The sequence below is a fragment of the Barbus barbus genome (assembly GCF_936440315.1).
Source record: "Barbus barbus genome assembly, chromosome: 7".
NCBI classification, from domain to species: domain Eukaryota; kingdom Metazoa; phylum Chordata; class Actinopteri; order Cypriniformes; family Cyprinidae; genus Barbus; species Barbus barbus.
The window spans coordinates 19,165,405-19,192,972 of NC_136735.1; the positions used below are offsets into that span (position 1 = coordinate 19,165,405).

Consider the following 27,568-nt stretch of genomic DNA (forward strand, 5'->3'; position numbering starts at 1 on the left):
ATTAGAATCTGTCCTATTCGAATCACATATTTTGGGAAATGTAGCATATTTTGGTCATTATTCAAACAGGCCCACGTAATGTCTATAATAGGCTACATTAGCCCATAGTCCTTCTATGAATTTAGCTGTTCCTTTATGGATGAGATTACTGACTTTCCCACGGTTGTCCAAGTCCCCTCTCTCTCTCTCTCTCTCTCTCTCTCTCTCTCTCTCTCTGTGCCCCTTTGTGCGCGCGCTTGCCTGACTCGCGAGCAGCGGGTATGGCGCTGAAGGAGGAGCGCGCATGTGGGGATAAGGTTTGTTGAGCTGGTTACACGCAAGGAGAAAGACATGTAGTCTTCGGAGAAAGGAATGACGACGAATAGTCTAAAAAGTTTGTGGTTGTTTGGTCATGGTTTCTCACATCTTCCGTAAGTCGCAATGAATGAGGTTCAGGTAGGTTTAAACTCGTTTTTCCGGTCGTGTTGTTTTCGAAAATGGAAAGATAAACTTCCTTACAGAAACTTCAACTAGTCAGTCAGGCTTCATTGGGATTGAAGTCGGTTACAGCAGTCAATGTGAAAAGATCGACTGTCAAAAAGAAGGGGTGTAAATATGGTCATAGGCTGTACTTGAGCACCTGCTGCTACCTGTAAAAAATGCTAATTTAAAAAGTAATGTTGGACTACAATATAGACCTGAAAATTGATTAACGGTAAGGCAAATATTACTGCTTTAAAATATGTTCTTCTATAATAAAAAACAGTATGCACAATTTAAGGACGAATATTTACACTAAAACCCTAAAATGAGTTTAGTCTTGATAATTTATGAGGAAAAGGGAATTATCAGAATTCTTGCATGAACCATTAACCTACATTTGTTTGGATTTTATTTAAAAATGTACTATTTAATACTAATTATAAGTTTCTTATTGTTATATTACACAGTGTGTTTATGTTATATTTCATGTTATTTATCCAGTGTTAATATTGTGGCGTTACCCTGGTGGTGTTTGTGAGGATGACAGTGTTCTCTGTCATGTTATTAAAGGGCAAAATTGCTGGAGAGGCCTTGCATTGTCCATATGTGCTGTCAGTACATTTCAAAATAACAAACTATTTTATAAGATTATTAATAATGGGATATTTTACAGTTTCTGGGATGTTTAAAGTTAAATGTAACATACACACTCACACACGTGTGTATGTACGTGTATGCATTTACAGTGCAAAAGAGTGTTGTCAGATAAATAGTTGCTGTGAATTGCATACTGACAGGTGTCTTCATTTCTCTTTCCTGTAGGTAAGAGCGGTTGGCACTCCGTCAGTCACTCGGCACCGTCTGTATCTGCAATCTCAGCCAGTGTGAATGAGGACGTACCATGCTCCTGGATATACGCTGCTTTTTTTAGACCCAGTTTTATCTGTTTTACTTACTGAGACCTTCAAATCTGTTCTTTTCATCTGTGATCATGATTAAAAGTGAAAACAAAAGTGAACGAGCACTGAGAAGTGCATCTCCACACAGGAATGCTTATAAATCAGACTTCCATTCCATCAAATGCTCATTTGATGGGAGCGCATCAATCAGCTCGACTTCACCCTTCTCCAATGGAGGCAGTGACTCCCGAGGCAGACCGTCGGGCAACAAAGTGAACAAAATAAAAAATATATTCTTGCAAATGGATGGAAAACAGAGTCAAGACAGTCCCAATATCAGCAAACCCACGTCACCCAAATTTCCACTGGATTCCACCCCTTACAGGTCCAGTCTGAGTAGTATTAGCAGTCTAGATTCAGCCTCCTTTGAAGCATGGAAAACAGAGGATGTTTCCATTGACAAGGCAGCACTGGCTGAGAAGTTCTCAATGACCAGGAAGCTGTTTGAGGGTGGCCTTAAAGATCAGTCTCCAACGGAGAGATCTGGCTCTCCAAAAGTTATCTGGCCTCAGCTAGTGGAGAGACAAGACAGGAAAGCGTCAGTTACTGGAGAGAGAAATGACAAACCTAAAGAGCTAGAGAAACAGGGAAACGAAAGGGAGGACAAGGAAAAGGGAAGAAGTGAAATTGAGACACCACCACATAAGCTGAGTGTGTCAATGAATGCCGGGCCAATATCCAGACGTCTGGAGAGTTTTATGTTGGACAGTGATAGTGAGTCCCTGTCAGCTGCTCCTTCCACAGAATCCCATAGTCCCATTAGTCATTCCCAGTCACTCTCTGCTGCTAGCGACCATTCGGATCCCCCTTCATCACCAGACAGCTGTAGTTCCCCTACCTCTTATTCACTGTGGGCTGATTCTCCTGCTGAAACATGTTTGCCCAAGTTAAATGGTTCAGATTCACACAGTACCCCTTTGAATGGCGTCTGTACGGAGAAGATATTACATAACACTAGTTCCACAGCTGAAGAACATATTAAGTCCTCAGAAGATACAGAACTCACTCTTGTGTATACAAGCGAAAAGATCCACCACTTGTCTGCAAGGAGTACCAGTAGTCAAGTAGCTGAGGATCCTGCACTTCAAGAGCAGCAAGGTGAAGGCAAGAACACGGAGAAGGTTGCTGGTTTGTCCACAGTCAGAGCTGAGCTGGTGGTGGTTAAGACCGAATCATCTGAAAGCGAGGGCAATGAGGAGGAACAGGTTGAGGATGATGTTTTTGAAGAGGCTGGAAAGGAGAACCAATCCCCAAATCGCAATTCTGAGAGGGTGTTAACCAGCAGCGAGGAGCTCCAATTAACATTCCTTGGGAAGGAATCAAAACAGAGCATTAGGGAACATGGGGAGGAATGGAGGGCGTGTGAGGAATCTGTACAGACTGGAAGAGAGGATGACCATAGAGGGGAGGGAAAGTTTCTTGAGGAGAACATAATGGATAAGGAAGACGAGGAGAAGGAGAAAAAAGACAATGAGGAAGTAGAACTAAAGACAGACCGAACTGAAGAGGAGGCAGTATTGGAGACTGTTATGAGGGAGAGTGAGCAGAGAGCTAGCAATGTTGAAGATGGGGAACAGCAGGATGAACAGAGAGAAGGAGAGGAAGAGGATGAAGGAGTAGAGGAAGCTGTTGAAGCTTTAGAGGAGGACGATGATGAACGAGAGATGGAAGATGTCTTAACAGCAAAAGAGAGGCAACAGCAAGATGATCAGGGATCAGTGGGGAAGAGGTCTTTAATTTGTGGAATTGAGAATGCTGCCTTTGTTGATGACAAGGACAACAGAACCGATTTGGAATGTCAAGTGAAGGAGGAATTCCAGGAATTTGAGGAACTATCAGGACTCTCTGATGAGGAAGACCTCACTCCAAAGAGAAAGATTAAGTTCTCTATAGCACCAATCAAGGTATGTCTCACCCAAAATTACTTTATATTTAGGAGAAACTCTGTATTTATATTTATACTTACTACTTCAGTGTATTTTTTTATTCAGCTTCAGCATTTATTTGTTGGTCCCTCTGAAATGGTTTGGAAGGTTTTCGTTAGAGCCTGAAGGAATTAGCCTACCGACAGTGACCCAAATCTGTGTTTGCACCTTTAACAGATGCCCGTGGCTCAATTCAGTCAGCACCTCAGCTCTTACTTTCATAAAGTGTGTACTATCGCAGCTTATAGACATTATATCTCAGACATTATACTTGTCTGAGACTTGTTTCACTATCTTATTGATTCTTACGAATTGTAACTTTGTCAGGGTTCCTGCTACAGTGTAAAATACCTTCTACCCAGAACATTTAAGATAACAGCTCTCAACCAAGGTGCTGTCTGAGCTTGCATTACTTCAGGCATGTAATATCCTATGTCTCATCTTCTGACAGGTTTTTTTGTTGTTGTTTACAGAGAAATGTCATTTAGTTCCATATCTTAGGGCTTTACCTCTGGTCTTAGTTAATATGACTCTCACACTTTGAAATTTCATGTAACAGATAAACAAGATTTTCTCAAATAGAAAATTTATGTTAAAGCGATCACTCAAGTCTCACTAAAACCGTTTATAGAAACTGCCTTTTGCATCATCGGTTAGCATACAACTAATTGTAATATTGAGTCCAGTCTCAGAATGTAGATCACAGACCCACTGACACCATCAGATCCACACTGCACTCAAACACGATACAAAAATTGGGTTTCTAACACAATTCATTGTTTGGTACAATGACCGTTTTTAAGAACTAATGAACTAATCACTGGATTTGCCCAAGTTTACCAGGTTAGTATAAAATCTCTGGTATAAAATCTCTGGCACATCAGTATTTTTTGTCTTGTTTTCCAGTACAAATAACTAAACATTCGTAAATCAAGAGACGTTTACTTGAAAACCCAAATAATGTAAGCTAAATCTTCTTTTAAAAAAATGTTAAGTGAGTTTATGCTTAAAATGAAGAAAAATAACAGCCAGCAGAGTAAGAAAATAAATAACTTCTCGTAAAGTGTATGAATGGAACTGTGGTGTTCTTGCCAAGTTCACTCCTTGGCACTTATCAGTTTTGCCTGTTGAATTGACTCAATCACTTTACTTTCTTCTCCCCACCTATAGCTGTTAGAGCATATTGACTACCGTCACACCATCTAGGTGGATGCTGGTGGTTCAGGAGAGACCCCTGATCCCATTGTAAAGCGCTTTGAATACACATTAGTATCTAATGGTGCTTCTCCACTTTTGGGGGGTTTTCCACTGGGTATAGTACCTGGTACCTGGTACTTTTTTTAGTACCACCTCGGCCGAGGTTCCAAGCGAACCGAAATCCAAGCGAAAATCGCCATTGCCTGCTTCATTGAACTTGCGGCACAAGACACGACAGACCCGTTAGATTTAAAACGGCATAGCCAGTGAAGGATCGAACGCAACTGTTTTGAATGAGCGCACCTTTCTTTTAATAACCAAAGAATGACTGTTTCGTTGTCTGTTGAGGAAGTACAGACGTTCCTCTCATTGATAGCCGAGGAGCGCATCCAGCCAGAGCGTGATGGAGCGACACGGAATTAAAACGTTTTTCAGGAGTCACGGCAGAAGAGGTGGCGCAACTATAGCGACAAAAGGGGTACTAAACTGCAGTGGAAATACAAACCAAGCCGAACTGAGCTGTGCCGTGCCGTTCTGAACCTTGCCGAGCCGAGTCGTACCACACAGTGGAAAAGTGCTTCATTCATTTTTTTTTATTCAAAGGGAAAACAGGTTTTCTAATGCCATCTGCAGATATGTTTGTAATGCTTATTTAATTGTGATATATGTATTTTGCACCTTTTTTTAACTTTATAGCAAGGAAACCAGAAATCAACAGTAGTATTTGTACATGTCTGTGAATAAATTTTTTTAGAGAAACTTTTGGAGAGACTTTTTTTGTGTAAATCTTAAACACAAAGTTATATATATATATATATATATATATATATATATATATATATATATATATATATATATATATATATATATACATACACACACGTTTTGCTAATTTCTTGTGTTCTTCTAATTTATTTATTTATTTATTTGAGTCATTAGTTTTTTTCTCATGTGTATTTGTTAACATAAATCTGCCCCCAAAAGCACATAAATACAAAACAAACTGTGATTGGTCATTTTACTTGTCAATGGCTACAAGAGACTAATGCTAGTCAGTACAGATTTTCACATTTTTGTCATAACAGATCAAAGCAAAACACACAACTCTTTGATCTTGCTTCATCTGTCAGAGACCAGGCACTGGGTTGCATCAAACAGAAAGTGCATTGTGCTGTCATTCATGTGTCTGACTTTGGGACCTCTTGAGCGTGGAGTGTTTTAAAAGTATCCTGTTAAGGGAAGGGAAGGTGTTCTTGTCTTTGTCTGTGTGATTGGATATGAATATAAATCATCTCATCATCTTTCTGTACCAATTCAGTGCTGTGGAAGCTCTTGCCTTTGCATATTAATCGGAGTATAAATCTAATATACTAAACAATTGATCAAAAGGAAATAAAGAAAGATACATTAAGTGTGTTACAGTAGGTGGCAAAAGTCCACCTTTTTAACTGCCCAAAACCAGTCAATAACTAGAGGCTGTGTGTGTTTGTGTGTAAGGGTGTTTCATTCCCTGTGGACCTTGCAGTTGTTCTCAGCACTCTTAAAAGACCTCTTAAGTTTGGAAACCAGGTCATGTATTTCTTCAGAGCCTGGCAGACAGAAGACGCCATGGATTTATAGTCTGGGTCAGAACACATACCTAATCAGAATACCATAGCTCAATGTTTAATGCGTCACTCTCCCTAACATCCCTTCCTCATTGGTGTGTCCTTCTCGAACATGTAGAGCAGGTCAGTATCAGTTTGTTTGCTGTGTATTTATAGAAGTGGGATGAGCGAGTGGTAATTAACATTTGTCTTACACTGATGCATTTTCTCTCTAAATCAGGAAGCTTGGGTCTCCCATTGTAAACATATTATAGTATTCCTACATGTTTAGTTTCTACATTTTTGTTTCCTCAACCCTCAGGATGCGCCTGTTTCTGTATTTGTGGAGCTCTTGTGTTTACTCATCCTGTTTTCCATATATAGGATCAGCAGGAAGTGAGTTGCCTGTCTCATATAGGTTGTGAATGAGGATTTCCTTTCAACAGATATTTGTGTTGGACATCTTTTGAATTTTGATAAGACAATGGGCTTTGAATATTAGCTCATAAAGTATTTTTTCTCTTCTAGACAAAATATAGTGGCTTAAAAATCCATCTTTAACCCAAAAATGCTTTTTTGTTTTTTTAAATCACCCTTCAAAAAGATAATTCTGCCATTTGCTTACCCTCATGTCATTCCAAGCCTGTATGACTTACTGTATTCTGTGGAACACAAAACATGATATGAACATTTTTGTCCATACAGTAGAAGTCATTGGTCACTGTTGGCTTCCATTAATTCCATTCAAAATTTAAAGTTTTAAATCCCATTAAATTACTAAAGGCCAGGATTTCTTAATTATTTTTGCTGGTGTTCTTATTGCACACCAACTAACAACCAAGTTTGTTTTAATGCTGTCAAAGGATATATTTCTTTATAGGAACAGTTTAGTATTTAATTCTTAATCATCTTAATATTTGTTGGTCATGGCGCTGTTATGTTATTCCAACTGTGGGATTCAGGTTTGACGCTTGACCTGAACGCTGTGACATCTGTTGTTTTTTTCCTTATTGTAAGTCATAGTTCACTGACAGACTCTCTCAGTCCCAGGAAGAATTAGTCCTGTGTTCTTGCTAAAAAGCCACAGCTTAAAGGAGTGAGATAGGGAGGGAGTGAGACAGAAAGAGACACTGTGCTTGAGCATGTTTGGGAAGAAAAGGACATTGTGTTTCTAAGGTGCCCGCTTACTCCATGACAACTAGAGTCGCTAGACAAAAGAAAGCAGAGAGAGAATAAATGAAGGAAGGAAAAATGGGACTGTAGTGGAGAAAAAACATGAAGGGGAAGTATTGATGGAGAAAGCAAAAAGAAAAATAGAAAATATAAGACAAATAGGGGGGGAAATACTGTTACTTTGCCATGTCTAATTGATTTTGAGACAGTGTTTTCCTTCTGTTTAATTCTACTGCTGTACTCAGTCCAAGTCTGGTGCCAGTATTAGGAATGCATACCATTGACTGACCTGCTTTTTAACTGCCTGTGTCAGCCTAAATAAGCCAATGACAAAATGCTGTGGGCATGGAATTTAGCTAGCACCTTTGTTAGGGTGCGCTCACTTTTACCTTTGTATGGTGAAATTCTGCAGGTGAAATGCATCAGAAGACAGTTAAGTTAAACTTTGAACATGCAAATTCACCATTTTAGCAAATATTAAAACTGTGCTTTATGCATAGTGATAATGGATTTTCTTTGCCTGTAAAATTTCACAAGTACGTTTTAATACTGCAAATTAATTATTTTGCACTTTTGTTGCATTATTTGTAGCATGTATTAAATGAAGAATTGTATTGGTCACTCTTTTTTCTTGTGATTCAAAGAATAGATACTGGTGCTTTCAAGCTTGAAAAAGAATGCAAAGGATGCTTGACTGATCTTTTCAATAAATTAGCTGGTTCACAAAACTGGTCTGAATGATTTGTTCACAGATTAGTCAGCCCCATTTCTTGAGTTCATCTTAATGAATGAATAATCCTGTTGTTAGCTGTTAAAGCTCACTGAAAAAAAATAATCAGGGAGTAATAAATAAAATTTCAGTCTATTCCTCACACAAAGAAATTGTATCTCTTCAGAAGACTTGGAATATAGTTGGAAGTCATATAGACAGCTTTTATGATGTTTTAATGTGTGTTTTGATCTTAAATGCCTGAGTCCTTATTCATCAGGATATGTCAAGTTGCTAAATACTAAGTAGGTAACATGTAAATGTGGGCAGTCATAAACGGGAAGATTTGAATGAGTCTGAATGACTAATTTTTTCAGAAATGATCTGGGTGGACTTTGTCTTATCAGAACATTATTTTACTTCAGCATTAACTGTGAAATTAATAAATCACAGATTCAGCTATGCAAGGTGATGGCCTTTGTGCACAGGTGTGTTATTTAATGTATTTCCTCTTCTCCAGGTGTACTTTACCTTCTCTAATGAAGATTATGATCGCAGAAATGATGATGTGGACCCAGTGTCTGCATCTGCTGAGTACGAGCTGGAAAAGAGGGTGGAAAAGATGGATGTCTTGCCTATAGATATTCAGAAAGGTTTCTTTTAAACTTTTATCACAAAATGTATTTCCCCTGGTATGAAATTCCTGAGAAAGTCAATTAACTGTATTTGAGATGCCTGTTTTGTTGTGTAGGAAATGATGGCCTGGGAATCAGTATAATTGGTATGGGAGTTGGGGCAGATCAAGGACTGGAGAAGCTGGGAATTTTTGTGAAGACCATCACTGAAGGAGGTGCAGCTCACCGGGATGGACGGTAAGAACTTGTCTTTTGAAATCCAGAATAAAACCTTCTCTGTGTGATAGCGAACAATGTGAGTAACAGATTCGGATTATTCTGCTTCCAAATAAAACAAGCATTGGTGTTTTGTCTAAACAGAATTCGGGTAAATGATCAGATTGTGGAGGTAGATGGAATCAGTCTGGTTGGTGTCACTCAACTCTTTGCTGCTACCACATTGAAGAACACCAAAGGTCTGGTAAAGTGAGTATCGACAAAACAAGCTGAACACAAAGTGACCTGTGTGCAGTTGTATCTTAAGGTTGTGGGTTCAAACCCTACCAGGAACAAGCTGTGAACTCACACCCTTGTGTCCTTGATCAAAGTAGCTCACTCCATGTTGCTCTAAAGGGATTTTCCCTCTATTATGTAAGTTATGAACATGCATCGCATATTAAGGAGGAAATGTCTGGTAATGATTCACCAGGACAAATCTAATCTCGTAGTCAGTATAATAGCAGCAATGGTGATAGTCCTAGAACTGCATGAAGGAATTTTATGTCCTCAATGCAGGTTTCTCATTGGCCGGGAGAAACCAGGAGTGGAGAGCGAAGTGGCCCGTCTGATCAGCGAGACTCTACAACACGAGACAAGCCCTGAAAACCAGGAGCCAAAAGATGAAGACCACCATGAACCCCAAAACCATCTGCTACATGATGAAAAACAGATTTCTCAAATCCATGACCAATATCACGATCAACAGGAAATTGAACCACTGGCTGAAAAGAGTGTTGTGCAACAGGTATTTGAATATATAAAGATAAGCTTGATGTCATGAATAAATGAGTCAGTAATCATTGTTGGGCCCATATTATGACTGATACAGGATAAACAGAAAGAGACCGGAAAGAAGCAGGGGGCGGAGGATGCATCAGATGACTTGGCACAAAAAGTGTTTTCACAACTGAGGAGCCAAGGCATTGAGCTACCTGAAGATATCGATCCTACTGAGCTAAAACAAGAATTCAAAGAGGTATAATGTGAATTTACACATACTGTAACTTATTCATTGTGAAATGCTTCTTTCTCACTTTTAATTCTCTCTTATAGCTGCAGATAAAACACAGTGTCACAGTAACAGAACTCAATCAGTTGAGAGAGAAGGTAGGATGCTTATAAAAATGCTAATTTCTTATTCATTAACTTGTCTTACCTGCAGATTTATGTAACTTTTTGTGTGTTTGCAATTTTAAAGCTGCAAATGAGCGAAGCCGAACGTAAGTCTTGGGAGACTCGAGGTGCAGCTCTTGAAAGAAGTGTGGAAGAGAGCAAGGAGCGCATTGAAAAGTTGGAAAAATACTGGCTTGATGCTCAGGCCCTCTGCAAAGCCATCAACCAGCGTTTTAATGAAGCCCAGAGTCAACATGATTCCCTGAAGCTCAAATACAATAAGAGCATGACGCTTCTACAGGAGCATGAACAGAGGTGTGTTTGAGCATGTAATGTGTTGTCATAGCACAATCTTTCTGGGAAGTTTGATCAGGCGTTCTTAGAAATGTACTGATTTGTGAAAGCCTGTATCAAGGTGTAGCCTATTATTAGAAATTCTAATGCTCCATAGAGAAACACATGAGACAATAGAATTGAGAAAAATAAAATAAGTGAATTTTCATGTTTTGTTAATGGTGGGGCTGTTCTTGACTTGTAGACAAGCTGAATATGCAAGGAAAGAGGCGGAGCTGATGAGAAAACTGGAGCAAAGCGAGAGAGAGTACAAGAGCACTGTGAGGCAATTACAACATAAGGTAAAACTGCAGCCTGTTCGTGGTACTCTCTCATTTTGAATAAAGTGAGGTTACAAATATGAACATCTTTCTGGTCTTGTTAATATTTTGTGATGTGGCTTCACTCGAATGATTGAACGTGCTATAAATGTTTCAGTTAACCTGTTCTGTAACTTCCAGAGTGTTCGGCACAAAAAAGTGGTCAGAAAAGCAGAAATGCCTCGGTTACTACAGTACACAGAACTCTATGCAACTTTTTGTTTCTGACACCCACTTGTCACAGAAAGCATTTACATGTTTCACACTGCATTAAATATTTTTGTAATCCCTTTGGTGTTTAGCCAACAAACCAAAAATAAGAGTACAGAGGCAAGAGAGCTGATTCTGGATTCTTCCTCTGCTATTTACTGGTTCTATCCTAGTATTAGAGATTGTGTGAATTTTGTGTGTGCCGAGTTTTGCCATTTTTCAGACCTGAGACAGTCTTGTGCACTTACTTTCTGTAGTGTGAGACTGCAAGGGTGGGTATTGGGACAAGTTCACTTGCTTAACAAAATACAGAAGCAGCTCTGGTCTTATGACCACAAGCGTTGATGTTATTGCTTGGGCAGCTTTACCCGCAGATATTAGAACACCTCATTAGCAAAAATCAGCAGCTGCATATACAGTATATCACACTGAATTTTCACTCTAAACATTTTTCTTGATTTATCATTTGTTGCGGCCTTTATGTTTAGGGTTGGTTGCGGCTGTTAGAGTTGGTGTTGCACGTGATGATTAAGCTATTAAACAAATTTATTGAACATATATTAGTTATCCATGTAAAATCATAGCAGAAAAATATAGAGCCTTTTCTACCTTATGCTTATCCTAGTATGGCACTAGCAATGCGAAGGTTATGGGTTCAAATCCCAGGGAAAGCAAAAGCTGTAATCTGAAAAAAGTGACTTGAATGCAATGTATGTTGCTTTGGATAAAAGCATCTGCCAAATACATAACATTTAGTCATCATAGAAACAAAGATAACCGGATAGTCTTGTGACTTTTATATGCACATAATACCTCTCTGCATTTCTCAGATAGCTTGTCTGAAGGGCCTTACTGGATCAGACCAGCCAGAAGAGTCTTGCAGCCCTGCAGGAGAGAGTCAACCTAGCAGTCCAACCTCCGGTTCCTCTGAAAGAAATGGACTATCTACAGATGACCTTCACTCTGGTACAGAAGAGCTCGGCCAATCATTTATTCTGTATAAAAGCTGGTCAAATATATAGGACTAGCTGTAATATCTTACCTTAGTTTATTTGGACAGATTGTAACAACTTTTATTAATAATTATTTTGTTCAGAAACAGTTTAATCTGTTAAAGTAGGTTCTTCTGGTTTTGGGATGTTGGTGTATGTCTGTTTGTCCTCAGATGCAGATTGGGGAGATATTCCTCAGACAGCTCGCCTGGACTGCAGTGTATACAGAGCCAAAGCCAAGCTGGCACAGGGATCTCAGCGCAAACGGCCCTCCCAAAGTAAACTCAGAGAGTCAGCAAAAGGCTCACAGGCACCAAGCCAATCACAGGTGCGTTGAACCACAAACATTCAAAAATACCTCACAGAGTTTCACTGCAGGACATTGTCAGTTTAAACTAGGTGCTCCTGAAGAATCTCTGCCTCTTTCTTGCTATTAGTATAGTCTCACTCAGAAAGTCTCACACTTTCTTGACATGCTGATGCATCAGACTTTTTGTTTTGGGAAAAACAACAGTGTGATCTGTCCTGTTTTTTTTTTCTCTCTTTTTTGCTTATGGTTTACTATACAAAACAAAAGTTTTTTCCAGTTCGACTACAAGCAGCTTCTTAAAAGGAGAATACAAATACATTTTTCAGTTATGTACCACACATAATTATGGTAACAGGTTTGACATTTTAAGATTGTCCCCTACCGACAAACATAGCGTATAATATTTTTAAATAGTTTATTATTTGACAGAAGGAAAATATGAAGAGGCCCAAACAAAGTTTTGTTTCCATCAAAATTTGCAAAATCATATTACTCAGTTAAGTTGTTGGATTTTCATTGATGTGTTGAGAAAAGCCTATATTAACACTTTGAAAAAATTTTATAAAAAAAAGTTTTATATTTATATTTCACTCTACTGGTCTTATGGGTCTTTTGTGATGAGTCTTCACTGGGTGTATGATTGCATGCTAAACAAATGTAAGGTTCTGTAAGTGACGTTAGTTGTTAGTTGTATTTACACACAGCCTCTGTTTAATATATTACCTTCATCCTTTATGTTTTGATTAACAATTTTGATTAATTTTTTAGGAATCTGTGTTCCAAGACAACAAACAGGAAAGAACAAACAGTGAAAGAAGGCGGTCTTACCTCGAGAGCCTAGCCATACCTGTTCCATCTATACAGTTTGGTCAAGACCAAACACATGAACCAAGAACTGAAGGCAGAGGTGATGTATTTATGCAGAGCCAAACTCCCCAAGGAAGCAGCAGCACACAAGCCAGCTTGTCTCCACCTAAAGACTCCTCCACTCCCCAGTCCCCATCCTCCTCACAGTCCTCCTCTAGTATGTTCCTCAACCTGAGAAACAGGAGGAGCAAAGGCAAGGAGCGCAGCAAAAGCAGAGCGAGCAGAGGTACAGCTGATTTCTTAGAGTACTTTTTATTTATATCTCCTGCTTCCACTGGTTATCTGCTTAAGCTCAATATCAGTCTGAAGACTATGAGAAAATATAAAAGATATTGAATTGTTCTTTTGTTTTTCAGATGAAGAGAGTGATGGTTCACCAACACGAAAGACCAAAAGACGATTCCCAGATTTCAGGTAAGGCCTGGCCAACAACTTCTTCTTGTGTGCCAAAATTACAAATAGGACGTTACAATAGACGTAGATGAACCACTTGTAGAAAAGAATTAATGGGACAAATAAAAAAACTGCAAGTTCACCATTTATTCACCCTTGTGTCATTTCAAATTGTATGGCTTTCTTTCTTCTGTAGAACATAAAAGAAGATATTTTAAAGAAAGTTTCAGCTTTTTTTGTCCATTTATTATGAAAGTTAATTGGACCAAAACTTTCAGGCTCTCCAAAGGCTAGAAAGAATTAAATCCATATGACTCGAATGGTAAATTCAGAGATTATAAAACATCATTGTATTTGATAATAAGTCATATGAGTTCCAATGAGGTATCACATTAAGGCCAATTCACTGTGCACCGACAGACGCAGACCAACTCAGACAATCATCAGATTGCAGTATGTTACTTAGACATTCCAAGACCGGACTAGAGTCAATTTAGCATGCTCAATCAGCAAAAACGAGATATTCAACAGATGCCAACGGGGGTCTGATCAGACAAAACCTGACAAAGTGTCTGTTGGCATTTGTCGGTCCGGTGAGAATTGGCCTTTAGTTGACATTTAAGCTTTGTGTTATCATTTCTGATGCATTTTCATGCTTTGATAACAGTTTTCATTTCAAAGTGAAAGGCTTTTTGATATGTTCATTATACAAAGTGACACTGCCGTCTTTTTAGGACATTTCGTAAAGATTAATTTCTCCCTACTTTTATGTCCTTTTTTTGGAGCTTGAAAGTTTTGGAGCCCATTGACTTTCAGAATATGAAAAAAACGAAAAATATGTTCTTTTTTTTCCCCATAAAATAAAGAAAGCCATCGTAGTTTGGAAGGGCACAGGGAGAACTTGAATTATCACAGTTTTTATCCCTGGGTGTTGTTTACTCTAAAACATGCATGTGCATAATTTTATAATTATGCATGTTATAATTTAGTATATATTATTAAAATGTAATCTTGACAGACAGATATCTGTCTTTCCCGAATCAAGTAGAAATTTGAATTCTGAAATTTAAACTGTTCTTCTGCTTTCTTTTGTGTTGCCCTGTAGTGGTATCCGCAGATCCGGAGGCAAAGGAAAAAAACGGGAGAGCATCACACTGAGAGGATCTGTAGGGAGCAGGTGGGAATATTAAATCTCCTAATATTAACCTACTACATTAGCTGAAGTTAAATAGTTTCGAATCATTTTAAAATGTGCAGCAGGTCTTCTCTGATATCGATCAGTTCTATCGATCTGATTCTTTGTCGTCCAAACTCAGGGGATCAGGAGAGTTACTGGATGAGTCCAGCAGCAATGTTTCCCCCTCTGGCTCCATCTCTTCCATCCCTTCCTGCATGCCATTTTCCTGGTTTGGGGACAAAGAGAAGGAAAAAGATAGAGAGAGAGAGAAAGAGCGTTCGGCATCCAGTGGCAGTCTGCCTCGTACTCCTTCAGAGGCATACATAGAGGATCGTGCAAACAAAGTGAGTAGGGTCCAGATGTCTTATTTTCATAACTGTCTTGAATAAGAGAGAAATGAATAAAGTTATGTTGTCAGTGATTTAATGCATGCATTTTATGTGATTAATTCAGCTTAAGCCATTTAAAATCAATTCAGTTTGCAAGGTTGCATTCCAGGATGTCATTTAAAGTTAATATTTAAGCAGTCTCATTGTGTTCAGCCTTTGATCCTAACAGGAAGTGAAGTTTTGTAATTAGACATATTCTGAAGGCTGTACTGTACTCATTTTGTTTTGAAAAGCGAGTTACTGAACAAAAGTCTGAAACCATATTGAATATCTGCTATTTAAAATCTCATTTTAGGAAGGCAATAAACAAAGTTTTAGGAATTTGTTAAAAAACGAATGAATAAGAAATGTTTAAGAGTCTACACTATTGTCACTACAACTCCTTTGTACAAAAGGTCAGATGTTCTTGCTTCTTTTTGAACGTTCTTGAATTTTGCTGATTAACATGATCATCACATTGGACTCTACTGTATGTCATTTTGCTTATGCAGAATGTGCTTTTTTGGAATCTCCTTTAAAACAGACCAACCTCTCCTGGCCATCTCTTCTCTCTCACTCCTTAGATTTGGTACGGTATTCAATTGGTACTCCAGCTAATGTATATTTTGTGTGAGGACAGTAATACAGTCGCTACTAACCTTAGTGGACTAGTTTTTGGTGTGGCTTTGTTGAAAGATGAAATGCTCCATTGTAGTAAATGCATTCTTTCTCAATATACCCTTTGGCCCACACTGATAAAGCCCAATCCTTTTTCCTAATGGAACATTGCCATGAACTGTCTTAATTTAGTGACTAGACGTAGTTTTGTGTCTGAGAACGTACCCTAGGGAATCATAGTTCTTGATGGTTTTAATACTTTAATTACTTGATTTAATTCAGGTTTAGACATTCATTAGTTTCACTAACACATGATAGGGATGTATGATAGTAGATGTAGTGTGTGATAACGCTCCATTGCCAGCTCTTACAAGTAATACAATGTAGTTTTGTGTTTCTACTGGTTTTGGTTTCTGGAATTGTTCTCCACTGGTACAGTTTTCCAGACTCTGAAGGTAATATCACCGCGTGTCACCACTACATTTCACCACATTTAGTTCAAACAAGCATTCAAGAGGAAAAAAAAAATAATCAATTGAAGCGCCAAATACAATAAATAAATGTGTTTAGGGTAATTTACAAATTGAGTCAATTAAATTTTTCTTCTTTCTTTTTCTTTTTTTTTACAACATTGATCTCATATAAATTTACATACATAAATTTCTGTGAACTTTGCACATAAACTACTTTTTTTAAGTTTTCGTTATCTTGTTTGTCATTGACCCAATTACACTGAAATTCTGTCGTTTAAAGGGTTTTTTAGCTTGAACGTTGAGGAACTGGTTAGATATTTGTATTGATATTATTCACATAGTGGCCCTTACGCCGTTAGCATTATCTGCTTTAAAAGTGCATGCCAATTAGCATCCCATCCTGTAAATACCGTACATGTGGAAACTGTTTGTAAGTAATTGTTTATCTGTCTGTATGTGTATGTTTACATGTGTATGTCCCCGTGTCCTACTTATTACAGAGCTTGTCTGTTACGGATGATTCGATCGCAGGTAGTCCTCGCTCTGTGTTGGCGGGGTTACTCAAAGAGCCCCGTCTCCTTGGGCGCTCGCACACACATACCTTCTCCTCCTGCGAGGTGAGAGGCCGTGGGGTCACCACTGCATGAGCTTTTCCTGTAGTTAATGCTTAGCAATCATCACATGTGTATATTTGATCAGCCCTGAACTTGAACGTTTGTGTGGTGTTTTAAAGAGGAGAGCAAGTATCGCCGGGGGAATGTGTGCGTCATGAGGGAGGAATGGAAAGAATGAGATTATACTCATAGCTTTGAGAAAAAGAGGTGATAGTTCAGCACGCATGTCGTTCAGTTTCACTATTATTGCATGGCTCAGGCCTGCAGTATACAGGTACAGTCACATTAGTCAAATTTCAGCGAGTCACTTTCAAACCAAACAGCTTTCTGTTGGTCAATGTGATGAATATGTGTGAACTTTTTGCATGGATTTCACTTGTGAAATTTCATCAGGATGCAACAGTAAATGTGACTTTTTGGCTCTTCCATCTGTGCATAGTAAGGCACAGGATAGCAGGTTTCTCCCCTCTGTTCATTCTGTGCTTCCTACCTATGGTTAGGATCTTTCCGCAGTAAATTCTGTTATCCATGTGGAGTATATGGGTGTGGTTGTGAGTGAGTTCTCCAGTGTCATTTTTATGTACGTGGTATATGTGGAATTTCCCAAATGATTGCAACAGTCTTCCTATGCCCTGTTGGTAAGATGTTGCCACAGGTAACATTATTTTACAAGTTGCGTTGCATGTATCAGTGGCTCAGTATTACAGGAATAATTCATAAAAAAAAGAAAACAACAATTAGTAATACCTCCTCATGTCTTTACAAAACTGTATGACGTACTGTACATTCTTCAGGGGAACACAAAAGGAAGCGTTCTGAAAAATGGTCGTACTGCTCTTTTCTATAAAATGGAAGCATTTTATGAAATGCCCAACTCCAAAATGGTCAAAAAAAGCACACTGAAAGTCTCATAAAATAGTTTATGACTCACACACTATATTACAAGCCTTCTGAAGCCATACAATACTCTAGTTTTATGTGAGAAACAACATTTCTCACCTTCCAGAAATAGTGGCTGGTAAATACCCAATTTTATCACCTCTGTGATAAAATTGTATATAATTCAATTGTATATAATTCAAATGTTTAAAACCCACTATATATGAAATTACATTAAAGTGCAAAGTCAATCTCAACAAAACATTTTGTTTTGTCATAATTAATGAATAAATAAAAATAAGTTATTGACAGATTGATTGTTCCTCTGTTATTAGTCAATTTGGCAAAAAGGGATCTGCTAAATGCATAAAGGGATAGTTTCACCCAAAAATGAAAATTCTGTCATTAATTACTCACGCTCATGTTGTTCCAACCCTATAAGACCTTCGTTCATCTTTGGAACACAAATTAAGATATTTTTGGTGAAATCTGAGAGCTTTCAGACCCTCCATAGACAGCAATGCAACTGACGAGTTCAAGGCCCAGAAAGAACAAAAATAATGACTTTATTCAACAATTTCTTCTTTTCTGTCAGTCTTTGCCACCATTCACGAGAGTACCATGCATGTGGTGCTACTGATACAGGATTCAGCATTCTGACGTAGAAAACACACATGCGCTGCACTTGTTTACAAGCAGAGGAATGAGCAGAGGAACTTTCTGAACTGAGCTGGATGATGACATAACTGAATCAATGATGAACTGCCTTTAACTAAAATAGAGTGTTAACTGTTGTGCTTTTGTATTATTACACACTATTTTTCCTATTTAATACTATTAAGCTGCTTTGACCCTATCTTTATCTTTATTTGACCCTATCTTTATCTTTATTTGACCCTATCTTTTTTAAGACTGACAGGGAAGAGAATAAATTTAATAAAGTCATTATTTTTGTTTTCAGTGTTCAAAAAGTATTCTCGTAGCTTCATAAAATTACAGTTGAACCACTGATGTCACCTAGACTATTTCAACCATGTCCTTACTACCTTTCTGGGCCTTGAACGTGCCAATTGCTTTGCTCTCTATCGAGGGTCAGAAAGCTCTTGGATTTCATCAAAAATATATTTATTTGTATTCAGAAGATGAATGAAGATCTTATGGGTTTGTAACAACATGAGGGTGAGTAATTAATGACCGAATTTTCATTTTTGAGTGAACTATCCCTTTGATGTACTGATAATTTCAGAAAATTCGTAAAGATTGTAATTGATCGGTAATGCTTTTTTGAGCTTTGCCGCCCCTGGTCACTACATTTTATTGAAAAGAGCTGCAACAAAATATTCCAGAACATCTCATTTCAGTCTGTCTTGGTTCTTGATGTCTTCCACTGCTTCTGACCTGATGTCATAAGTGTGCTCTAGATTCTCTCTACCCTGGTAGGAGTCTGTTGATCTGTAAACAGACACTTTTAATTCAGGCACACAAAATTAAAAGAAAGTTTGCTTGAAATATGCCAAACATATATAGGTTAGCATTCGTTTTGTGCATGGCAGAAAGGTGTATTGCAGTCTTCCACACCTTATGACTCTTCTCATGTTTCCAGTTCAAACATAAATACAGTATATAATTCTCTTATTTTCAGACTCTTGATGATGGCCCGCTTCCAGCGGTGAAGCAATACCTGTGGCAGAACTGCCCCCTTTCCGAGTGGACCAATCAGCAGGTCTGTCACTGGTTGATGGGCATGAATATGGAACAGTATACAGCAGAGTTTACTGCGAAAGGTGTGGATGGCCAACATCTCTTGTGCATGGACAGCAGTAAACTTAAGGTGGGTCCTTGTGTATTTTGATTATTTTCTGATTGTAGTATTAATTTAAATAATATTCCACTGAAATATGTGTTGTCTTCCAGGAGCTTGGCGTTTCTAGTCAAAGAGATCGCTCCACTATTAAGAGGAGACTAAAAGACATGAAGAAGGCTCAGGAAAAACTCGAAAAGCAGCAAGTAAAAAAAGAAAAAGAAAGGGGGAGAGAAAAAGAGGCCAAGAATAAAAGCAGCCAACCAACAAACCTTGAATCAGCCTGCTGAGGTAGTAACAAAGTCAAGGACCGCAAACGTGTGCGTTCACCGTCCCAAGTAATGATAATGTGTGCTGATAGAAATTGAGTAGACTGCCTCACACACAGATGATTTGTAGACCGTTCATAAAGTAACAGCATGGGTGAACACAGAGGTTTTCTGCCAGTAAAGCCTGACGCAACACATTATTGACTGTAAATGTGTCTTTGATAAGCTTGTTATTAATGTCTCTTTTTGACACGACCCAGGATTTAAAGAATCGATTCCTGTCCGTCACACTGACATTCAACATGCATAATGGCAATTTCAGAACATGGGAACTTAATCTAATTATCCAGAAAGGATATGTCATTGCCTTTAACTGATTTGCTTGAGTGTTGTGTTTTGGGAAGCTGTACATGGTACTAAAAGGGCGCCGATGTTGAATTTCTAGCAGTCAGTAAAGATGTTGAGATCGTCAATCTTTTTTTCTTTTTTTTAAGAATTAACGCTAAATTATCATGAGCCAAGCTGCTAGTGCACACTCTGCACTTTAGCCAAAAGTTAACTAACAATCCACGTGTGAATCTCTCAAATACACACATTCCCAGGGTTAATAGAGCACTCCAGGTAAGCTTTGGCTCCCTCTTCTAGTGTGCACTTTTAAGTGAGCACTTCACCACCCTAGACAGACTTCTTTTCTTTTTTTTTTGGAAAGAATCATAATTTTTCTTTTGCTTTTTTTAATGTCCACTGTACATAACTCTTAGTGATGTACATTTTACTGCGGAGAGGAGAGCAATTCATTCTTCTGTCACAAATGATGATGATGATTTTAAATGTGTATTAATAAATAAATATTTTACAACTACATATTTAAATTTATTTTTGTCTTTTTTAATGAAATTCTGTTTAATTTTAGGACATTTGTTTGTACCTCATGACACATGTAGCTTCAAAAATATTTCATGAACTGACAATTAAATGATCTTTCAAAGTACACCTGACAAATTGATTTTGCATTCATTCTGATGATGCACCCAACATTTTGCATCACTGTCATTGTTAAAAGCGCTATACAAATAATAGTGACTTGACTTGTCATCTTAGCGATCTACCTACATTTTATGTGTGATTTCATATCGACATATGAAAATGCTTTGTTGGCTTAGTAGCCTTATTATTATTTGAGACTTTATCTTATGCAGGTTGGTACAGGCCCTATTGATATAGGATCCCGGTAACCCTTCAGTTTATAAATAAACCAGGTTTTCAACCCACAAACTTTGAAGAACTTTAAACACCGGTTTCTTTTTGTAAGATGGCCATTCTTACATACGACAGGGCCACTCTTATTTCTATTGGTGCACAATGCACTAACCTTTCGCCGATTTTGAACCCGGACCCATCCTGGCCAAGCGAGATCCTGAGGAGGAACAAAGAACCCGACCCGTACCGGCGTCCTCGAGGGAAACGAGCCGGCGTCAGGAACAGGCTGAGGGCTCGCGCACACCGCGCTCCCTTACCAAGTGTCCTGCTCGCCAATGTCCAGTCGCTGGATAACAAACTCGATGACCTCAGGGCAAGAGTCAGGTTCCAGAGGGACATTCGGGACTGCAACCTTCTCTGCTTCACCGAGACATGGCTGAACCCAGCGGTACCAGACCACGCCATCCAGCCGGCCGAGTTCTTCTCGGTTTACCGCATGGACAGAACGCTGGACTCGGGGAAGACTAGGGGAGGTGGAGTATGTCTGATGGTGAACGAACACTGGTGTGACAGCGCGAGCATTGTTCCCCTCTCACGCTCCTGCACACCGAATCTTGAACTTCTGACCATCAAATGTCGCCCTTTTTATCTCCCTCGGGAATTTAGCTCGGTCATCGTCAGTGCCGTTTATATTCCACCTCAAGCGGACACGGACACTGCGATATGGGATTTACATGAAACACTACACCTTCACCAGACACAGCACCGGGACGCCGCATTCATTGTTTTGGGAGATTTCAACAGTGCCAACCTCAAGCGTGCACTGCCGAACTTCCATCAGCACATCAGCTGCCCCACCAGGGGCGAAAGGACATTAGATCACTGTTACACCCCATATAAGAACGGCTACAAGGCACAGTCACAACCACCGTTTGGGAAATCGGACCACGCCGCCATCTTCCTCATGCCTGTTTACAAACAGAGGCTGAAACAGGAAGCCCCGGTGCAGAGGGAGGTCCAACGCTGGACGGACCAATCGGTGGCCGCTCTGCAGGACGCGCTAGATGACGCAGACTGGGACATGTTCCGGCGCAGCTCTGATGACGTCAGCTTGTTTACGGAAGCGGTTGTGGGATTTATAGAGAAACTAATGGATGATACGGTGCAGAAAACCATCATCAGGACGTTTCCCAACCAGAAGCCGTGGGTGGATAAAACCATCCGCGACGCCCTGAGATCCCGCTCCGCTGCCTACAACACAGGGCTCATCACCGGGAACATGGATGATTACAAGGCTGCATCTTACAGCGTGCGCAGATCGGTGAAGGAGGCGAAGCAGCGCTACGGGAGGAAACTAGAGTCGCAATTCCAACATGGCGACTCTAGGAGCCTGTGGCAGGGACTTAGAACCATCACGGACTATAAAACACCACCCTCCAGATCGGGGAATGCGGACGCCTCTCTGGCTGACGAGCTGAACACTTTTTATGCTCGCTTCGAGGCTGCAGCTAATCTCGCTAACGGCGCTAGCAGTGCTAACTGCATGCACGCTGAGGAAGCCGGTGAGGACAACGTATTCACCATCACGGAGCATGACGTGAGGAGGGCATTCAAGAGAGTGAACATCAGGAAGGCAGCAGGACCAGATGGCATCACAGGTCGGGTTCTGAAGGCCTGCGCTGACCAGCTAGCACCGGTGTTCACCGAGATCTTCAACCTCTCCCTGGAACAGTCCATAGTCCCCTCATGCTTTAAGCAGTCCACCATTGTTCCTGTCCCCAAGAAACCGCAGCCCACCTGCCTAAACGACTATCGCCCTGTAGCCCTCACATCAGTGGTGATGAAGTGCTTTGAGAGACTGGTCAGAGACTTCATCATTGCATCACTACCAGACACACTGGATCCACTACAGTTTGCATACAGACATAACCGCTCCACGGAGGATGCCATCTCACACCTCCTCCACACCACAACAAGTCACCTGGACTGCAGAAAAGGGAATTATGTAAAAATGCTGTTTGTGGACTACAGTTCAGCGTTTAACACCATAATTCCCTCCACACTCACCTCCAAGTTGGAGGTCCTTGGTCTCAGCACATCCTTGTGCCAATGGATCTCCAGCTTCCTGAAGGACAGACAGCAAGCCGTACGGATGGGTAAACACACCTCATCCTCCATCACCCTAAGCACTGGAGCCCCTCAAGGTTGTGTTCTGAGCCCCCTGCTGTACTCACTGTACACTTATGACTGTGTGGCCACTTCCAACTCCACCACCATCATTAAGTTTGCTGATGACACTGTTGTGTTGGGCCTGATCTCAGACAACGACGAGACGGCCTACATACAGGAGATTAAGAACCTGGAGAGTTGGTGCCAGGTGAATAGTCTACACCTGAACATCAGCAAAACTAAGGAGCTGATAGTGGACTTCAGTACGAAGCAGGAGCGGTCGTACCAGCCGATCACGATCAGCGGGACTCCAGTGGAGAGAGTGGACAGCTTCAGATACCTGGGTGTTCACATCACGCAGGACTTGACTTGGTCCTGTCATACCAGCACCCTGGTGAAGAAGGCCAGGCAGCGTCTGTACCATCTGAGACGCTTAAAGGACTTTAGACTTCCCTCTCGGGTGCTTAAGACTTTTTACACCTGCACCATCGAGAGCGTCCTGACGGGCAGCATCACTTCCTGGTTCGGGAACTGCACTATGCAGGACAGACGAGCCCTCCAGAGGGTGGTGCGTTCAGCGGAACGTACCATTCACACCGAGCTCCCTAACCTGCAGGACATCTACAGCAAGCGGTGCCTGACCAGGGCCAGGAAGATAGTGAAGGACCTCAGCCATCCCAACAATGGACTCTTTTCTCTGCTGCGTTCAGGGAGACGCTTCCGCTCCATGAAGGCGAACACAGAGAGAATGAGGAGGAGCTTCTTCCCGCAGGCCATTCGGAGTCTAAACCACTCTCCACTCTAATCACATCACCCCACACTTCCACTTTGCACATTTTTCAAGTACAATCTGCACTAATTTGTAGAAGGTTACGAAAGGATAAATGAGTGGGACTTACATACCATTTGTCTTTGTCTTTAGTATCCTTTTACTCACTTATACACTTTACTGCACTGCACAGCACAGCACACGGACACTTTATCACTGACATACACTTTACTTTTTATAGAATCTATATAGAATCATATTCTATTTTTTATTCTCATATCTATTTGTTATTTTATTTTATTGCTAGTTTATTCTGTATATATGTTTACTGTACTTTTTCTATTTGTATTTTTGTAAACTTGAGGTTTTTCTAATTTTGTTGGACAATTTGTTGGACAGTCGTACAATACATTTCACTACATGTCGTACTACGTATGTATATGTATGTGACAAATAAAATTTGAATTTGAAATTTGAATTTGAAGAAGGCATGTTTGTAGCTAAATTAATTTGGCAAAGTATGCTGTTTTAAATGTAATGACAAAGATTAAATTATTTCACAATTAATTACAATTACATGCATTGCATATGAATTACACAATTAAATGTCCAAATTTTAAGTACAAAAAGACTGAAATAGTATTTTCTTGTAAAATGCACTCCAATAATCTGTTCACAGCTTACATTTTTTAGTGTAAAGGGATAGTAAATACAGTTTGTACAGTATAAAAACCATTGCGTCTGTGGAATGTCACCATTATGATAGGAAAACCTGTGTGTGTGTGTGTGTGTGCGTGCGTGTGCGTGTGTCCGTCCATATGTACTGTATGCATGTAATAGCCTCTAGTCCATATATACATACATAGTGTATTGCTTGTCTCTACGTAATAGGCACAAAACGCAACATTTTGAGTTTTGTGTACTCAACACTACACCTGTGCCATGCAGTTGTGGCCTAATGGATAGAGAGTTGGACTTGTAACCTGAAGGTCATGGGTTCGAGTCTCAGGTCCGGTGGGGGAGTGAATAACCAACACTCTCCACCCTCAATACTACGACTGAGGTGAGACCCTTGAGCAAGGCACCAAACCCCCAACTGCTCCCCAGGTGCCATTGGCTGCCCACTGCTCCGGGTGTATGTTCACTGCTGTGTGTGTACACTTGGATGGGTTAAATGCAGAGCACAAATTCCGAGTATGGGTCACCATACTTCGCCACACACCACTTCCCCTTTCCCCCTTTATTTAATATTCACTATTATCTAAGAGTCACTATTTTATGAGAAAATTAAAAAGTTGAGTTTCTGATAAAAGCAGAACATGTTTCACTAGCTTGAGCTTGTGGTATTGGTGACTTGGTAAGACAGAGACTGGAGGGCATTCACTAAGTCTGGATGAATGCCTCAGCATGAGTCTGCGTCACCTGCATCAGTTTCTGTGCCTGTATATCAGCACAGCGGTGCTATTCATGCCAATCACTAATCCTGCGCTCATGTCGCTAGTCTAAGTATTAGAGCCACTGTCTGCTGTGGAGCTCTATCTTCAGTTGTCTGTATACAGTCTGTATATGTTCTGTTCAGGTATCTGTTCTATCAGACCCATTATGTGTCTCTATATTCCATCAATTAATCTGAATACGTTGTCAACCTCTATGTCTTTTTTTCTGTCCGCAGCACCATCTCACGTCTGTCTTTCTTTTAAAGGTATATTCAAAGATTAATCAGATTTACAGCTGACAAAACCACCAAAACAATTTGAAACATTGCACGTCTTATATCAATTTAGGTCCAGCAGATCTTTATTTGGAAAATGAATACCAAATATCTAACAATCAGTTTCATTACTTCAGTGTCAATTTTGTGTGAGCTAATACATTTAAGTGGATAAAATTCAGACATCACCACTGTCCATTCAACAAGTCAATTTACAAATTAATACAGAATTAATACTTTTCATTATTTGAGCATTTGCATTGCCAAAAGGTGCTCTTAAAAATAAAAGCAACTTCACATTTATACAAAGATATTTTCAAATGACCTTCAAAAACTAAAATAAACTTTTAGAATCTGGTCTTACAATGGATTGTGGCAGTCAACCGATAATATATCAAACTGTTCATAACAAAGTAGCTCTTAATAAAATCAGTCCCAGTTGTAGTAGTTTAAGTACAGTGAAAAAAAACACCCATGAAAATAAAATATGTACCTGACTGGTTTTAACAATTAAGCAACAAATAGAAAAAAAACCAAAGACACAAATATTTACATTCATCCAAGTTGTTTTAGCTGGCTATCAAGATAAGAAAAAATATGAACCCAGCAGTCCTGACTCACGCAAGCCATTCATAAAACAAAACAAAAGTGAAAAATCTTTGGCCTTTGTACAACAGAAACCTCTGCTGAGAATAAATACATTAAATGTATATACATTACTGTATGCATGAGAAGTGAACTGTGATTTGAAAATGGGGTGGAACATGGAAGCAAATTTCAATGTAAAACAAAACTCAAACTCAAGTAAACCTATTTTTTATCAAAAAATTACAACATTTTGTAATACAATCTCTATCAAGCTCAAATGTTTCCTTTTACGTTTTGATGGAATAGTAACAGTAAGAAAAGTTCAGTGTGTGCAAAAGTAAACATTAAAGGCCTTAGGAAGGGAGTCTTTGATTAGATTAGCATTTAGCTATGAGTAGCTCTCATTGTCCTTCCAAGAAGTCATCCATTGTTTCTTCTCTGGAGGATCTATTTCCTCCTTCCCCGGCTCTTTTCCCCTCTCTTCCCTCTTTATCCGCACAGCATTATAACTGGGGACGCTGTTATCATACTTGGAACGTTTGAAAAATCCACACTGTTCAGAAAAAAATACAATTAGCACAAGATAATGCTAACAATGCTAAAAAGCATCTTTATACAGAAAAACGTGCAAAAAACAAAAACGTAGTGATGTTTGCAGTGTGTGCAGCATGCCTAGCATGAGGAAAGAACAAAACATTCAATGTTTTAAAGAAGATATAAGCAAGAATCTGGCTGTAGAAAGAACCGTATGCGCTGAAAGCGAGAGAGATCCCAAGCAGGCCAGAGAAATGCGCAAGTTCCCAAATCAAGCCACATCTAAAGAGCTTTAGAGATTCAGACATTCAGTCATACCCAGTCACACGCACTGGAGTCAATGCAAACAAGTATAGGCCTAAACCCTTTTCCAACAACTTCACGCATGATTAGTTTGCATTCCTCATAGCATTTAGCTTATGCCTGAGCAATGAAAGCCATGGAAACTTCCACCGTTACCCCACATCTAGGCACGTGCTTCAGGCTAAAGTGGGTTAGCATAGGCTAACTCTTCATGCTAGCTCTGAGCACACAGGCCAACTCGATCTGTGAGATCTTTTACCCTAAGAGAGAGGTTCTTGTTCTCTGTTTACGCATCTGAAGTCAGCCTCTCTTTTTCAGGTTCTTTGCCGCTTTTGCCGAAAAAACCACACTAAAAGGGGTAAAGGTTTGTGTTTTAAATACTTAATGTCATGTGAATAGTACAATATGTTGAAAATCTGTTTTCAGTGTTCAATACAAGTGACAGTAAACACAAGGTTTGGTAGTCCTAAATGGGTCTGGTTGCGAGTTTAGTCATATCATCTTACCTTCCAAAGCAAGAAGACCAAAAGGCCCAGCAAAAGGAGTCCGAGTAAAATGGCCACCAGTATGACCCACCAGGGCATACCGCCGTACTGCGCAACTTTGCGCTCTGGAAACACGGTAACGCGTGCCTGTAACAGATTGACAAATTG

General features: G+C 39.7%; 2 protein-coding genes across 5 annotated transcripts in view; one reads left to right on the top strand and one right to left on the bottom strand.

The window, feature by feature from the left end:
• The first annotated feature begins 226 nt into the window (after positions 1–226).
• Positions 227–20,631, top strand: LOC306872152 (uncharacterized protein). Of its 3 annotated transcripts, XM_079420581.1 has the most exons (19): positions 229–435; positions 1,285–3,325; positions 8,532–8,664; positions 8,763–8,883; positions 9,007–9,111; positions 9,421–9,649; positions 9,734–9,880; positions 9,958–10,011; positions 10,103–10,332; positions 10,556–10,652; positions 11,711–11,846; positions 12,046–12,200; positions 12,951–13,275; positions 13,406–13,463; positions 14,548–14,619; positions 14,759–14,963; positions 16,579–16,695; positions 19,214–19,402; positions 19,486–20,631. In XM_079420581.1, the coding sequence occupies exons 2-19, from the start codon at positions 1,454–1,456 to the stop codon at positions 19,660–19,662; spliced, it is 4,422 nt and encodes a 1,473-aa protein (XP_079276707.1). In that variant the 5' UTR covers positions 229–435; positions 1,285–1,453; the 3' UTR covers positions 19,663–20,631. The 3 variants fall into 3 exon arrangements, with proteins under 3 accessions (XP_079276708.1, XP_079276707.1, XP_079276709.1); XM_079420582.1 differs by lacking the exon at positions 16,579–16,695 and having other exon boundaries at positions 227–435; XM_079420583.1 differs by lacking the exons at positions 229–435; positions 16,579–16,695 and adding an exon at positions 469–694.
• A 4,908-nt stretch (positions 20,632–25,539) lies between these two features.
• LOC306872815 (integrin alpha-6-like) overlaps positions 25,540–27,568 on the bottom strand; it is a 31,531-nt gene continuing 29,502 nt past the window's right edge. Inside the window, exons 24-26 of one of the 2 annotated variants that reach the window (XM_079421670.1) lie at positions 27,422–27,547; positions 27,175–27,264; positions 25,540–26,631 (exon numbers count right to left, since the gene is read on the bottom strand). In XM_079421670.1, coding sequence (XP_079277796.1) covers positions 27,202–27,264; positions 27,422–27,547 — 189 coding nt within the window. In that variant the 3' untranslated portion in view covers positions 25,540–26,631; positions 27,175–27,201. The remainder of the gene's footprint in view (positions 26,632–27,174; positions 27,265–27,421; positions 27,548–27,568) is intronic. The other variant, XM_079421669.1, reaches the window with a different exon arrangement.

Excerpts from the sequence above, each read along its gene's own strand:
- LOC306872152 (XM_079420581.1), top strand. The coding sequence starts at position 1,454 with ATGATTAAAAGTGAAAACAAAAGTGAACGAGCACTGAGAAGTGCATCT. Across the intron at positions 8,665-8,762 it reads GCCTATAGATATTCAGAAAG|GAAATGATGGCCTGGGAATC; the intron begins GTTTCTTTTAAA and ends TTTGTTGTGTAG. Across the intron at positions 9,650-9,733 it reads AAAAGAGTGTTGTGCAACAG|GATAAACAGAAAGAGACCGG; the intron begins GTATTTGAATAT and ends TGACTGATACAG.